General features: G+C 38.3%; 1 protein-coding gene across 3 annotated transcripts in view; it reads right to left on the bottom strand.

Annotated features, from left to right (window-relative positions):
- Positions 1 to 11666: 11666 nt before the first annotated feature.
- The window catches only part of spon1b (spondin 1b), a 97367-nt gene continuing 92152 nt past the window's right edge, over positions 11667 to 16881 (bottom strand). For all 3 annotated transcript variants that reach the window (XM_067588892.1, XM_067588893.1, XM_067588894.1), the window contains 4 exons: positions 16235 to 16402; positions 15910 to 16068; positions 14145 to 14414; positions 11667 to 14052 (listed from right to left, as the gene is read on the bottom strand). In XM_067588892.1, coding sequence (XP_067444993.1) covers positions 13892 to 14052; positions 14145 to 14414; positions 15910 to 16068; positions 16235 to 16402 — 758 coding nt within the window. In that variant the 3' untranslated portion in view covers positions 11667 to 13891. The remainder of the gene's footprint in view (positions 14053 to 14144; positions 14415 to 15909; positions 16069 to 16234; positions 16403 to 16881) is intronic.

Below are 16881 nucleotides of genomic sequence, written 5' to 3'. Positions count from 1 at the left end.
ACAGTGCAACGAGGGAAAGAGAATGTGTTGCATTAGCCTGGTGAACTAACAGTCAATAATGGTAGAAATGCAGTAAAAATATAGGCAAATGGTGGCATTAATCTTTTCTGAAAATGCTTAAAAACAATCTGACAAGGACATTGTTGTTATAGAGCCTCAAAGTCCAGATAAGGAGGAGGTTGGGGTTGATGGATGAGTTGACAAGACACGAGAGACCACTGTTCATATCACATCTCCTACAGACAGTCAACTTTGGCTTCTTTTAACCATGACCACAATTGTTCCATAACTTTCACTAAGTAATTATTCTACCCCAAATCATAATCTCTCTCTCTAACCCTAACCAGATTGTTTTGGTGCCTAAATTGAGCCAAACCTCAACCAAAGCATTGTCAGATCAGAAAACAGTCATAGCATTTTGTAATGGTTTTGGTTGGCCCTGACAAATGATGTCCTGCTGATAAGGAAACACTCAGATCAGAAAACACTTATATGGGTCGATTTAAAGGGCAATGACAAACTATGTGTTTTGTGTTCTTGTTTTGAGGACTTTGAGGATAATATAGCATTGGGTGGGGTTCAGGTCTCAAATTTGGCAGCCAGAATCAGGTTCAGCTAGGTCTTGAGGGTTTTTGGAATTGTCAAAATGTGAAACCTATATCTGATAGCTTAAAAATGCATAGTAACTCCAGTCAACACATTGAGGCTGGATTGAATCTGCCTTTCATTTACTTTTCAAAAGTGTTAGGAAAATTCTACAACTGATGCACGTAGAAATTAATTTCTAACTGTCCTGCAACACCTCCTTCTCTTTCTTTGTATTAATTTAATAAGGGAATAAATGAGGGATAATGTGTTTCACCTGGACTCACCTCGTCCCTGTACTTCATCAACAGTAAAGGTCACAAAAACTTTGTATTCATTGTGCAAAACTGTGAATAGTAATGACAAAGCAACAATAGCTTGTCTTTTGGAGCCTCACTTGATAATTCAGTATCTCATAAAACACAGTCCTTGCTGCTACTGAGTGGACACACTGGACCCTCCTGTCTTTACTGAGTTACATCCTCGAAATGGTTTTACAGAGTCCTTTCCAGTCTGTAGTGACAAGTAACACAGGAAAACTCTAATTTAAGTGATGAAACATTCATACATCCATCAGTCTATACACTGATGTACAACAAATAAATCCTTTGTGGTTACAGTTAGAGAGGCATGTGTGTATTTTTAGATTGTGCCATGAAAAGTGTTGGGAATGGAGTGATTTATGTAGATGAGACCATGAATATTTCACATCTACTGACAAATCAGAGTGCTGCTCTAGACTTTGAGCTCTCAGTTGCTTTCAGCTGTCCACCAGAGCTGGCAAATGTAACTAGATAAAGCTGAACCCATAGGGACTGGCTGACTGATAACAGAGAGCATGCTGGGAAGGAACCCCTGAATAAAACACGGACTTTGCTGTACCAGAGGTTCAAGGAGCTGCATATTTACATGTGTGTGCTGTATGTGCATATATAGACCGGCTGTTTGAACACAGTCTTCTCTGGGGATCATTGCTCAGTTTTACATATTACTTAATCTGCATCCTATAACATGTTAGTTATTGCTTGAAAGCTGTGCTAGATTACAAATGCTGCAAACTTCCAACAGATGAAACAGTTATGTCCCGCTGCTATATGAGGGTGCTGAAGTGCAAAATTGCCCAACAAAGCTTTAAACAAACATTCAGAAGCCTTGGTGTTTACAAGACTTACAAGGAATCACTCTTTGGTAGAATAAAGATGGATGATAAAGCACAAAGGCCTCATGTAACCTCATTACTGTGAAAGTTAGAATCCTTAAGGTTTTCATGAAGCCAAACCCCATTTTTGATGCTATTTGTGGTCTGCATTTTTTTTTCAATAGTCATTCAATGAACCATTTATTTTCAGTAATTACCTCTCTATATAGTAGTTTTCATTATTTGTGGTGGAGTCCACTGGATTCAAATTACCTTCACATACACAAGGGATTCACGGGTAACAACGCTGCATGTAATCATCGTAATCTTATCTCACGATAACAACCTCACCGTTTCCTGCTCATTTTCCTAACACTGTATCAGAGCTGTATTATGTTACTGCTAATGCAAACACAATATCCTACTGCTGCTGCTTCACATTAAAAGTGTTCAACAAGTGGCACATCGAATGGCTTTTATTGTGAAACAGTCACAGGAAAAGCAAATGGCCATTTGTCATAGCAGTTAGTGCTTACTGTGATCATTCATCAAAAATGCATCACAAAACAAGACAACAGCATTTTCAGCATTTTGTCAGCAGATCAGCTGAACAAGAAGACAAGTATTCTTTATTGTGAGTTTGTTTGGCTGCACTATAAACAGATACACAAGTTGCTCTGCTGTTCTGTTATAGAGAGTGTTGAATCAGCTTGCTCAACCTCATATGTTTACATGCTATTTTTAAGTTTGTCCTCTATTTCCTTCTTTGCAATATCATCTTACTAGTGATGCTGCAATGTCCCAGTTTCTCCATGGGGATCTCACAAGTTTCTTCTTATCTTCACAAGCAAAACAGGGAAACAGCAGGCAGGCACACTGACATGGGAAACAATTCAAGAAGGGCATGAGTAACACTTTGAAGTGTTGTTTCGTTTCTGTAGTACAGTCCTCCTACTGTTCATTCATCTATTCACTACTCTCACATGTCCCTTTGGCATTGTTATGCACAGTGTAGTGGGCATGGTGCCAGAGTGGGAGGAGAGGGTCGAAGAGACGGGAGTTTCATGAAAAGGAGGCAGCACAAGATGAGGTGTTGGTATTTTGGTGAAAACTAACTCTTTGATGTTGCACTGACATTTACTTCCAGTAGTGAAGAGAATACCAGAAAGCTCCTGCCACACTTGTAACAGTGAATGACATGAACAATTACAATAAAATACTATATTCAGAGCCTGACCATTCAATATTTGAGAGTTCACTTAAATTTTGGTATGAAGGAATTGTGACCCAGATTCTGCATGTACTGAGCCAGATATTTTACAGTTGAAAAAAAAAAACATGTCAGTTCTCTCAGATTGACAAAAATATGTAATAGAGGCACTTTCTATTGTGAATGACCAAAAACTTATAATTGGAATGTCTGCATTAGTTATTTCTTTTTTCCTATCTAGCTGATACGGATATATCTGCAAATTGGCTAATATCTGTGTAATACATATGGCAGTTACCTGGCACAGCTGGCATCACATAGCTGTGCAGAATGCATCTGGGCCCAGTTTATGTCACATATGTATTACCATATCATATTGCTCCGTGGTCTTTGCAATTATACCATTCAAATGGAGCTCATGGAGTTTAGATGGCTGAACAAAGTTCTGGTGAATGGTGACTATAGATGCAGTTAGGAACTGATGAGATTTCCACATATTGCAGACCAATTTACAGAGCTTGTCAAAGGTCTCAGCGTTATAAAGTTAAAGCTGCATTTACAGGAGGGGGGCATCTTGCTTCTTGCTAACTTTGTACTTACAACTTCCCTTCCATTTTGATAGATTCTGGGTTTTTTAATGAGAAAGAGGGAGTAGATGTCATTTAAAGGGTTTTTTTTTGTCAGAAAACATGTCTGAAGGGGAGCCTTAACCATAAGTGTTAAATCAGAAATAGTTTGATTTTTGAAATAGTGATGTCATCCTGTCCACAGGGGCGTCAAAACAAGAGACCCTGCCATGTGTTGTTCTGTAGTGCATGGAACAACAAGGTATATTGTCATTTAATTAGGATGATATGTTGGAATGAGAATAAGATTCATAAGGTAGACATATACTGGAATTTCCCTTTAAATCTGCCATGTTGTTGAATTTGGTGAAGGAGTTGTATACAGATCTCTGGCTGCAGTGTTTGGACTTTGTCTTTCTGTCTGTCCTCTTCCCTGCTCCCTCACACGCTCACATGCAGCATATTGACAATGCACTTGCATGTGCAATTTCAGCTATCTTGTAACCCCCCTCGTCTCTAAAGAGGGTTGCTGGTCCCAAGGGTCATTTTCCTTGATACTGGCCTTTGTACTCCCTGGAAAAGTCCTAGTTATGCAGTTTAGTATGCATAGGCAGCACTGCATTAGCCTCAGGACAACGGGAATGTGAGGGAGTTATGGTAATAGAGGACAGATTTAGAGGAAGTACACATACACTGGAGGAAAAAGACAAGAAAGGGAGAGCAGTACAGTGCATCTCCTTTTTACCACGACATGTTATGTAATACTAACCTCAATATGAGCCTTTTAAAAATGGAGCATCAGAATCGTGTATACCAGCTAGGAATAAACAGATATTGGATAACAGATACTGTAGGTTTCCCCACAGGATAATTCATGTTCTGGGTGATATCCTGAGGTTTAGTCTAGCACCACCATGAGGCCAAAGTTTTCCCCGAACCAATAATATAATAATAATATGCTGCTGCATGCTATCTCAAAAGAATAGCTAGATTTCCATCACATTTTCTGTGGATATGATTCAAATTGTTGACTTTGTACACAACATGGAAAAAAACTGGCTAGATATCAATGGAATTTTCTGGTTACAGTCATTAACCCTTTAGGTTATAATGACACCATGACCCGCTCAAGCACCCTTGAGTAAAGGTGTGATAACTGCAATATAGTGATTACATCATGACGGTTTCTGTGGCTTGAGCTGTCAGAATTTAAATTGAATGTTAATTTCATTGCTTTCAGGCTCTGATTTCATTAATGGCACTGATGCGTTAATATATTCAGTTTAGTTCAGGGCCGTGAACAGACATGTTGGGGGGCAGGTCCTCAAGCGAAAAAAAAGGGCACTGATAACTGAACACATGAATTCACATTACATGTCCACACACACTGTGTCTCATCAGAGCAAATCCTGCAGTTTTTTAAGAATAGAATCCACTTGAACTAGATCTAAATCTACATTTTTACATTCAGGAAGTAAAAGTTCATCAGGTTGACCTTTGAGTCCTGTTCACCAATAAATTGGTCTTTCTCAAAGTGGAAACGCCTCAGAGAATAAAAATGAAAACTGTCAGTCTCGTTGTCCTGCTTCAGCTGAACTAGAGAGGAAACTGCAGACAGAGACGGGATGGAAAGAGGAGGAAGAGGAATCATACCACGTAAAGATGGCCAGCAGAGTGTGATTTAAGTGCATAGCATGAAGGGGGAGGAAGGGGGAGGTGTGTGTGTGTGAGTGGAGGGGCATCTCAAAGCCTATATCCCCCAAAATCCGTTGGAGCCTGAATACTGCTGAGAAGAGAGGAGAGGAGAAAGAAGGAGAAGAGAGGAGTTTCAGTTGCCTGACAAAGGAACTAACTAGTGTACTGGAGTTCACTCGTCTACATTGACAATGCTATTTTACACCAGACTAGCCTGCTTGTTGTTAAGCTTAATGGTGGGTTATTGCCTAAGTTAGGCTGGCTGTATTGAGATGTTTTAATAGTGGTTACTGTTAACTTGCTGTCACCAAGGAAGGCAGGTCAGGGAGACGTGGATCATGCTGCTCCACAGGGCACTCAATTTGTGTGCGTTAACTGTGGTGGCTGTGACAAGTTGAAGAGGAAGGGGTAAACTAAAATATAAAATTAGAAAAAGAAAAAAAAATGTCTTGCAAAAGTGTCACTTATCTAATCAGAGGCTGAAAGGGCAGGTGCTTGAGTATCACCTGGGGTTTATCTGTGCACGTGCCTGGTTCACTTTAAGATTTTGTATTAATGCTTGTTTGTTTGGCAGCTTAGCGTCTCCTGAAAACACAACAGTGACACATTACCTCACACAGTTATCGCAAACATGTTAGATTTGACTTTGTTTGAGTCATTTTTCTGTCCACCTGATGAATTTGAAGTCCAATATTCACTCTGTTGTTGCTCTCACTTACTGAGGGAAATATCTGGCTTTTCAGCTGCTAAATGTTCCACCAGCAGTTCACCAACTAGTCACTATGTGTGTCTGCTATTGGATGCTGGGGGAGAGTGAATCACTATGTGCTGAAAAATGCTAAAGCCGTAAAGATTGCTTGATAATACTATGACTCATTTAACTTACATAGTTGCAACACATAGTAATATGATCCATTGTTAATAAAAATATTAATTAGTGCAGCTTTAACACTTTATACAATAGTAGTGAAGAAGTGGATTAAGTTGCATGTGTGTTTTGAGAAGTTTCTACAAACATCTTCAGGGCAAACAGAAACAGGACCTAAATTCAGGCAAAAGGCCATGACAGGTTGATAAAAAGGGGCTTTAATAATTGAAATCCCCCAATACAGGCGTACAGGTAACAAAAAGGCAGTCCAACAGGCAAACAAGTCCAAAGGGGCAAGGCAGGTCGACAGGTCACAAACAGGCAGAGGTCAAAAACACAGGTAGCAGATAATCAGACAGGGATATAAGGAACAGGGAAACAGGTTCAGGGTAGAAGGAACAGGTAACTAAGTCACATTGACAAACTGGCAGGGAATGGATGGCAGAGGACTGCTATATAAGCTTCTGGGGCTGATGAGATAATGGGCAGCAGGTGAAGATAAGTGGGGATTGGCAACAGGTGAGCAGGTGGGTGTGGTAACCAGGCAAGAAAGTCTGGGGTATCTGGTGGACATGTGGAGAGTGACAAAACCAAGGGGAGAGAGAGTTTGAGGCCGAAGGCAGGGGCAGAGGCAGCATGAGCAAAGGAAACAATATAAACAGGACCAAGGCAAGAATTGTGACAATTTTCATATTGCCATGAAAAAGTAGCCCTTTTGAGATCCAGTATAGCCACTTTGGATCCATGATGCCACAGCCTCCAATCCCTGTAAAAGAACAAATTACAAACTTTTTTTAGTATTTCAAAAGATACATTTTTTGGATAGAGTATGATGAAGCTCTGCTTCAATGGTACAAACACGAGGAAGGTGAGCAGTCGCCCTTTTCCTTTAACAAGTACAGTATGTTCTCTCTTCGGATAAAGCAGGAGCTGCACTCCATCATGTTGTAGCAGTCCTACACCACCCGAGGGCAGAGCAGGACAAAACATCTCAGGAAAGTCTAAAATTGAAAATCAGAATGGATTACCAAAAAACAGGAGATGTTCAAATGTATTTGTGCTTTTTTGTGTGTGTACACACACATTCTGGCATATGAGTGTGCTACCTTTGGACTCAAAAGTAGACATACACAAGTACATTTTGTACTGGAAAATGACTTCTTCACAGATGTAGTGTGGGCTCCTGAGAGAGCAGATCAACCATTAATGAAAAAAGTAGCTTCTGATTTGTTCTGTTATTATAGTGGGAAAGCCCTTCACTAATGTGTAATTAATGTGTATAACTGCATATCGACTCATTATGAATTTAGAAACCCATGAGCCTTTAATAATGACTCACCCACACTTTAATAAGCCATCAATATTCAGCTGTAGATGTTATACTGTAAGTTATAAATAAATGGTTTTTTCCAGAAGGTGTTCAAACGGTCATCAGAGGGGCTTTTGTAAAGAAATAAGAGCTGCTTACAGAGACAAAGCAAAATATGCACAAGATAGCAACTCAAAAACATTTCCTTATTAATGGCTTAATACTAATCTATAAAGTTTTCACGAATCATTTATTAACCATTATAGTTATCAGTATATTTACAAACCCACAAAGCCTTTTTAATATATGTCTCATTTGAAATTGGGATTCAAAATTCAGTAAAAATTGTTTTTGAGTTTTTAATAAAACTCTAAAACTTTTAATAAAACAATTAGACACCCGGTACATTTTAAAAGAGCTCATTAAACAGAGCTACTGTGGCATTTCTGCTTTAATTTTCACAAAGATGTTTTGTTTACATCGTAGACACAGCTGAGTCACTGTTAGACTTCAGACATTGCTTTGGAAGAATTGGACTCCTTTGTCTGTACACACCAGGAGTCAGTCTGTAACACTTACAATGAGACTTTCTTTTCCACTCCTTGATCAGTTATTGAATTCCTCATTTAGAGGCAACAATGTCCAGTACAGTGGGTGTGGTGTATGTCTTGTGTTGCTAAACCACTTGTATAATTGTATTTGTTGAGACTTTTAGTGTCATAAGATGCTGTTTCAGTAGCTTCTCCACCCTGACAAGAATAAAACTCTGGTGCATACATTGCAAACTGTAAGCTCTTACATTTTGGGCTATATGAATACATTAACTTAAATTATTGATGTTAATGTTTAGTTTAATTAGCTCCAGAGCACACTGTTTGGCATCACATGCAGTATGTACTCTGTATCAGCTTGTTGCAGTGCTTCACTGAGTCTAAATCACACCTATCTCCAGGGAAATAAGTCATATTTCATGAGCATCATTTTATACACATTCTCCTGTAATTTCACCTAATATACACTATTGTTTGAGCAACAGAAGTATGTGGGGTTAAAGAGGTTAAATTATTGAGTATCTAAACCAAACTTGTCAATCAGTCCTCCACTGGTTGAGGATGCACATCCTCGGATAAACTCCTGAGCCTTTAATGGAAACGGACTGCAGGCATTATCATGGGAACTATTATATAGTGCTTCAGCCTGATACTCTGTTTGAAGTTGAAAGCACATCTAATTGCTCACTGCATGAGCTGGAACACCATACCCACAACCCACCTCCTGCAAAACATCATTCAAAATTGATCATTAGTAGATAAAAAAGCTATTGTACTTCATTTAGCATTTATTATCCTTTACTTGTGATATGTGGGCTGACTTCATAATGCTTACAGTCTCATTGTATGACACAGTTCACTTAAACAGGCAGCTGAGTGGAGGAGGTGCAACATCTAAGATTTCAGGTTCAACAGCTTTACTAAATTTAACTTCTAAGCGATGTGCACAAAATGTTAAGTTAGTCTTCAAGGACAGGTTCACAGTTTTTCATGTCTGTCTTAAAGAGGTTTTCCTCGCTGTAATCGTTCCTCCTGTTCATACAGGCCATTAAAAGATCCCCTTCAAATTTGCTTTCAATGTAAGTGATGGAGGCCAAAATCCACAGTGTGTCCACACAGTCATTTAGTGCAAAAATGCATCTAAAAGTTGATGTGAAGCTTATATGAGGCTTCAGCAGTCTGAGTTAGTCATATCAAGTGGATATCTTCCACATTTACAGTCTTTTTAACATCAAAGTCCCTCTTTGTGTTTACTCAGACAGTGTTTCCCTGTTGAGCTGTGGTGGAAATATATAACAAAAAGAGAGACTTTGGCACTAAAAAGACTGTAACGATGAAAGATATCTACTTGATTTGACTCATTTGGACAACTGAAGCTTCATATTAAATTTTTAAATACATTTTTTCACAGAAGGAGGACTGTGGATTTTGGCCTCCATCACTTACATTGTAAGTGCATCATAAAGAGATCTTCTAATGTTCAGTATGAACAGGAGGAATGATTACAGCAAGAAAAACATGTTTCAGTGTTCATTTGGGCACCTGACTGTTGTTTTAAGCCACACATGTGAAAATGTGAGCCCATCCTTTAACATGCAATTTTGTCATAACAGCCTTTTAGAGTGTCTGGTCGGTTAAAGGGGCACTTCACTGATTTTACACGTCAAAGTTCATTCACCTACTAGTCTTGTTAGTACTATTCAACTTGTGAAAACCACAGTACAATATATTTTTGTCTCTGGTGGAGCCTGTTATAAAGTGGGGGTTTGGAGTTTTAAAAATGTGACTGTTTACCAGGCAGGAAGGGTGTAACCAAAGAAGCTGCTGAGTTGCATCATGGGACATGTAGGTTTCAGTGTTTTTAGAGATTTTACTAACTTATAAAATATTAAAATTACAAAATGTCTGACATGCTAGCAATGTTTGAATCAGGAAGACCTCTCAAGTCATTTGGCAAAACCTTTGGTGAGGCAGCTTTTAATTTTTGTGCTCCAAGCTGCTGGGACAACCCTAGAGCAGATGAAAGTACTGTACTATCTTTAAACATAAACTCAACACCTCTTTAGCTTAATTTTTAAGATTTTGATTAGACTATTTCATTCCACACTTTATTTTTTATGTATTCTATTATTTCTTTATATTTAAAATATCTCTGCCTCTGCTGTACTGATTTTTACCATTCTTCTTTTAATCTTTCACTCACAAGCCTCACAACTTGATGGAAGTGCAACAATACATTGCTGGAGCGCCCCTTTAAAAAGAGATGTCTTCATAATGACTCATCTTATATCATGGTTTTAACCTACCGGTTGATTTACAGTAATGTCTGGAAAATGTAAATGAAAAACAGTAAGTAAAGAATAATGTATGTTCAGGATAATAATACTTGACGGAAAATTAGAACATTTTCTATAGTTTTCTACAGCAGGAAAGAAAAGCTATAATATGAGATGCCAAGGTCAAACTGTATTTCATATTATCTTGATTATTAAAGTACACAAAGTTAAAGCTATTTATCACACTCCCAGCATCATCTTGACCATGATTTCCTCATGAGTTACATTATTTTTTATTCTTCTGTCTCCATCTAGTGGAGTGAAATCATAAGTACACTACCACAGACTTTTCAAATGGCCACACAATCAGTCAATAAGAAGTATGCTTTTTTCCAATGACAAAAAACAGTCAGTGCACAGTTGTTCTAAAACACAATAAGCTGCATTTGAGTCCTTACCTGTCTTGGTTTAATAATTACTCCTATTTTGTTGACATTGGTTTTACTTCCTCATTGTTTGGGGTCACACAGACTGCTGTACTGTATGTATAAAAGTAATAATAATAATTGCAAATTCAACAAAATTTTCCTTCAAATATTGTATTATTTTCTTCTGACCTGATCAAAACCCAATATGTAGAAATGTATTGTGTGGTAAAATACAGTAATGACTATAACAAGCTGTCTTGTTACAGCAATGTAGTAGATATTTCATGTTTTTCATATTACATGTGCTATGCATTAAAAAAAACATTCCTTATATTTGAAATGTATATTTTAAAGATCCCCCCAAGACATGTATTAAGACAAATAAAAATATTCTGCTTGGAGCAATAATGTATGTCTGGTATGGTTTCTCCACAAAAATAGTATGACTATCATGTTAAAATGAATATGTAAATATATTTAAGACGTTTAACTGCTGGACACAAGATGTCTCCTACTTCACTGTAAAGTGTATTCTCAGTGGTTGTGCACTGGAGGCTTCAAGTTTCCACATCACACTTCTTGAATACTAGACCACAATTGGCCCCAAACTAGTTGTGATGTCACAAATCCTGCTCGTAGGCCCGCCCCTTCAAATCAGATTTTCAGTGAGCTCAGAGAAACTTTCCACTTTCAGCAGATGAATATGAAAACATCCTTTTTGTGTCAAACTCTGCACATACATCATTCTGCACAATGAGGCTCAAACATCCAATTTTAGGAACATGAAGAAAAACACATTTTTGAGTGGGGGGTGGGGGAGACTTTAAAAATATATATCAATATACAGGCACACCACTGTGTCTGTGTATTCTGCAATTGCATCAGTTCAAACTCATGTTTATAAAGACAGTCTTTTCTTTTAATTTATGAGAGATTTTTTTTATGAAATTCTCATGAAAGATAATTTCTTATAAAAAGTCAATTGACATCTATGAGGTCTCCTGGACCCCAAACAGAACAAAACCAGTTCAGAGACATCATGATTTTAACATTTACATTTTTTTTATTGTAAAGGTGGTTTCTTACAAAACAGTCACGTTATAGAGGCAAAGAAAGAGGCCTGAAAACAAAAAAAAGTGAGGCCAAGAAAGTCAGAGAAACAAAAATAGAACTTTGGTGGTGACAAAAAAACAGCAACATAATCTGCTAAGTAATAATCCAAAAAGGTTTTACAGATCATTTTTATCATGGCAACACAATGGAATGCACAATAATGAAAAACAAACAAACATGGGAATAAAGTGTGTTGTAACCAAGGCCCCAGTAACAGTCAGTTGAGCTGTCCTGCAGTTTGTAAGGAATGTTTTCCAAACCATCTCTTTTGCATCCACAACACTGTGACAGTGCAGCACAGCACATGTGTAAGACGTGACACTTCTAAGGCTCCATCTGTGTTTTTAGGAACCAACAAAGGCAGATACAGTCATTTAGCTATCTGTTTTTAGACAATAACTACAGCTGATAAAGCATAATGTCCAACCAAAAATAATCATCTTTGCACATGCTAAAATAAAGTCTTCTGACAGAGTGAGAGCTATCGCAGGCTTAATGCTACATCAGCTGAAACAACAGATAAACAGCAGTACAGTATATAAAGACTAATTTTAACAGTATAAAACATCTCCATTTAAATGTATCTGTTTATTAGGGAAAGTGGTTTTTAGTAATTACATAGTAGTGTCATTTATAAGTGTTGGTTAGATAGTAGATATACAGTACATCCATGAGTCTTGACAGACTTCCTGTGTTAGCATCTATGTCTTGCAAAAAAAAAAAAAAAAAAAAAGAAATCTTACATCTTCAGTTTAGGCTGTTCATGATTTTTTTTCTCATGTGAGTAACAGTTGACAGCTTACAATAAGTCATTCAAAGGTTTTCTTGTGACTTTAAAAATATGATTTAGAGGGAAATATATCACTCTTTTCTCAGGATTCCTGGGATTTCTCCCCAAAAATGAAGTTTGGTTTCAAACACCCAATAATTAATCCTAAATGCTCTTTATTCACATTTTCTGATGTTATTATTCAGCTTATGTTGTAGGATCTTTGGTGGAAAAAATGCACATGCCAACAAACTGAATCTTCTGTACTTCTGTTTTTCAGCACACCCTCTTAAAGGTATAGTTTGACTTTTTAGAAAACACGCATATTCACTTTCTTACTAAAAGTTAGATGAAAAGATTGATGACATTCTAATGTTTGTGTGCTAAAAATTAAGCTACAGCCATCAGGTGGTTAGCTTAGCTTAGCAAAATGACTTGAAACAGGAGGCCTTTTGTAGAGATTAAACAAATGAGATATAATTAGTGTGCTTTAGAGGTGCTGGTAGGTTGATTTGTTACCTTTGGACAAAGCCCAGCTAGCTGTTTCCCTGTTTCCACTCTTTATGCTATGCTAAGCTAACTGGCTGCTAGCTGCAGATTCATATTTATGGTAAAATAGGACATATGTGTATCTCAAAATGTCAAGCTACTCCTTTAAGATTTCATTCACAGATTTTGCATGCCACTTAACACTTACTCTAAAAATATTTTGACATTTTAACATGGAAATAGTTGAAAGTAACTGCTACAGCTAATCCACTTATATTATCGCTTATATTTCAGGGTCGGACTACAGCTAAGACAGTTGCATGGTAGCATTAATGACGTTCTTAGGAGGGCGTCTTTTTTGACATGCCAAAAATCCAGGGGTCCTGCTGGTGTTTTTCCTAGAAAATGGAGCAGATGTCATTGAAAATTCCTGGTTAATACTGGATTCCAAATTTCCAGTACTCAACCCTTTTTCAAGCCCCATGGGCCAAAATACTAAAAGTACACACAAGGTAATGATATGTTGATGGGAAAGCTACTGTACTACAATTGTTTTTTCTCTAATTCTTGAAGAGAACATTTTTTTGCAGGACACAGACATCACTCTCTAATACTTCCATAGTGGTCTAAAGAAAAAGTCAGCCTTGTCAGCTAAGTGTCTACAATGGCTTCACTAAAAACACATCATCTTCTCCTCTATTCCCCCTCTTAAGTCTTCCTTCTTTCCTCCTTCTCTATTCATCCAGCTCCCTTTTTCTCCATGACAAACTATCCCATCATCCAACCCTCAACATCCCTGTACACAAAAAAAGTGAATCCCCCTCCTCATCTTTATCAAATAAACCCAGATTACACGCTGCTCCCCTCCTCTCCTCTGTAGCTCAGTAGTGCTCCCTAGCAGGGATGAACGTTACAGGCACGGATCTCCTTCCGGTCCTTACAGCTGGCCAGTGAGCCCTTAGCTCTTTTCTTCACCAACATGAAACGCTCCTGGATCCCCCCTCCGCATGGTTTGGTACAGTCCATCCAGCTGGTCCACGGCTGCATCTTGCAACCTGTTGGAACAAATGCTAGACATCTCACCTGTGGTCTCGTGTAGCAGCTTTAATAGGCTACAAATAATGTATAACAGATGATCACCACCAACCTGCCTGTTCTTCCACTGCTGCATCTCTTCCCTGTTTGCCCCTTCTTCTCCTCTTGCCTCCACCTCCCCCTCCTCCTCCTCCTACTATCTCCTTTTGTTTCGTCCGGCACTTCCTAATCTTGCATTTCTTCCTCTGGATGGTCTCGGGACAAGCACTGCCCCCAAACTGCGGCTCCAGTTTGACCATGCGGGTTCGGATGGTGTGTCCTTTACCGCAGGACTTGTTGCACTCTGACCACTCCGACCACTCGGACACCATGCAGTCGATGGCTGGATGGAGGGACAGAATTAAGGAAGAACAGACGGAGAGGTAAAAAACAAGGGGAAATGACAGAAACAGAAGAATAAAGGAGAGTCAGATAATAAAAAAAATGAGAATGATAGACTACGAACAAATGGCACAGAGGAAAAAATATTATAGCAGTAGGGGGCATGTTAAATAAATATTGAAATGCACTTTAGGCAGTGGTGAGGTGCATTTACTTAAGTACCGTGCTTGAGTATTTCCAGTTTACCTCTCCACATTTCAAAGGAAAATATTGTACTTTTTACACATCTACATTTATTTGTCACCTATAGTTACCAATTATTTTCCATATGCAAAACCTGTCATCAGTTTATAAAACATTACACTGAGTCATAGATACATTAAACGAATCATCAGTATGTCAAGTGTATGTACAGCATGTGCAACATTAAGATGCCGTTTACACGTCAATGCATCAATAGCAATAATCCAATAATATAGTTTATGGTAATATAACACTAAAAGGGGGCGTATTAACCTACATAATAAGCACTTTACTCATGATACTTCCTGTATATTTGCACACCTCCTTTTACTTACAGTAAGTAACATGTTGAATGCAGGACCTCTACTTGTAATGGAGTATTTTAACACTGTAGTATTGCTACTTTTACTTACGTAAAGGACGAGAATACTTCTTCCACCTCTGACTATACAGTAATTGTATAGAATAAATCTGGTCAACTAAAGTGTGGCAGGCTTGGATGACATTAAGTTGACACCCATAATAACAGCATTCTTTTATGTAGTTTAAATAAATAATGTAATTGTACATATATTTACAGTGTTGGCCACTATTTCAGCTATGAAAGCATCTTTCTTGCCAGTATAATGTCTGAGTACTGAGGATGCAGAACAGAATCTATTAGAGCAACATGAGCAGGCAGATGGTCAGGCAGCTTATTAGTGTTAACACTGAGGTGAATGCACCAGAAATCCATTTCTATAGTCCATTGCTTTACAAAACTATGTGTGTGTATGTTGATAAGGAAAGAAGTTCAAAGTTGAACCAGAAAGTACCTCCACAAAATAAAATTGATATTTACAACAAAGTTTGTGTGAAAATGTTAGTTATTCTTTAATTTCACCCACATTAAGTGGTTTATGGTGAAATCACTGCACACCAGGAGGCTTGTATTAATCTTTTACTTAAAGGTCCTGCACGCCCACACATGGGTTTTTAGTTTTTAGAAAAGTAGCGGATTAGGTCTCTGCTCAGGTTGAAGGCAGGAAGAGTTACACTGGGAATGATACAATGTCCCCAGACTGTACATATGCTGTACTTGTATAATAAAGGTGTCATTTTTCCCACCTTGACAGGTGCAACAACACTAACAGAACAGTCAGGATGATGTCAGTCAACCCTAACCCACAGTCTGCACTGGTGTGAAGGGAATTTAAAAATGTGTCCCTGCTTTTTCCCTATTTATGTAAAGAAATAACACTTCAGTTACTTACGACACTCAGGCAGCATACACTTCTCTGTCTGCTCCAGCTCCTCAGTACACTCTGCAGGATCAGACTTCAGCATCCTCTGACGTGTTCGAATGCCCCGCCCGCACGTCACGCTACACTCACTCCAGTCCGACCAGGGTGACAGCATGCACGGGATGGTATCTGCGAACACACACACACAAGCATCATATCATATCAGTATCACTCTAATCTGTTACACTGAACTGAATTGAAACGTGAGTGTAAATTGCAGGCATTTACAAACTAATGCTCATGTATATGATCATATAATAAATACATTTTTATAAATAAGTAATTGTTGACTCACGGCATTCTGGCATCATGCATTTCTCCACTTCCTCCACCTCCGTCTTACACATTGATCCATCTACAGGAGGCATCTTCATCATGCGCTCACGTCTTCTCATGCCCAACCCGCAGGTGACGCTGCAGGGATCCCACTCTGCCCACTCAGTCACCACACAGCTGCTGGGTGCTGTGGGGAAAGACAAAATGACACAGGAAAAGACAATATCAGTGTTATTCAGATCAAGTTTCAAGGTTAAACAAGTAGTTTAATTGTTGGGGAATATGTTCATCATCACTATTATCTCTCTTTACTTTTATATCAGAATTTTTAATGAGTCATTTTTTCTACACCAACAAGTCTCAAATTATTTGTGTAGGTTATGTTCCTGCCTCTCGAATAGAGAGAATTGCTCTGATTGAAGTGTCAGTCACAAATGTGGTATGTAAATAGGCTATATGAAAATGAACAGCAATGTCAAAAACTTCAGCAGTGAGTCCAGGTTGTGTGACATTTGAGTCAGTCAATGTTTACTGCCAACCCCCCCCCCCCGTCACAACATTACCAACCTACAACCCGTCAAACCAAATGAACTTTGCTGAGCTGATTTCATTTGAGTTTGAGTCTTCCAAATGTAGTAAATGTGATAAAAATGGCAAAACCTAAAG

Source organism: Thunnus thynnus, chromosome 5 (assembly GCF_963924715.1).
Source record: "Thunnus thynnus chromosome 5, fThuThy2.1, whole genome shotgun sequence".
NCBI classification, from domain to species: domain Eukaryota; kingdom Metazoa; phylum Chordata; class Actinopteri; order Scombriformes; family Scombridae; genus Thunnus; species Thunnus thynnus.
This window is presented reverse-complemented; position numbering and strand designations above follow the sequence as displayed.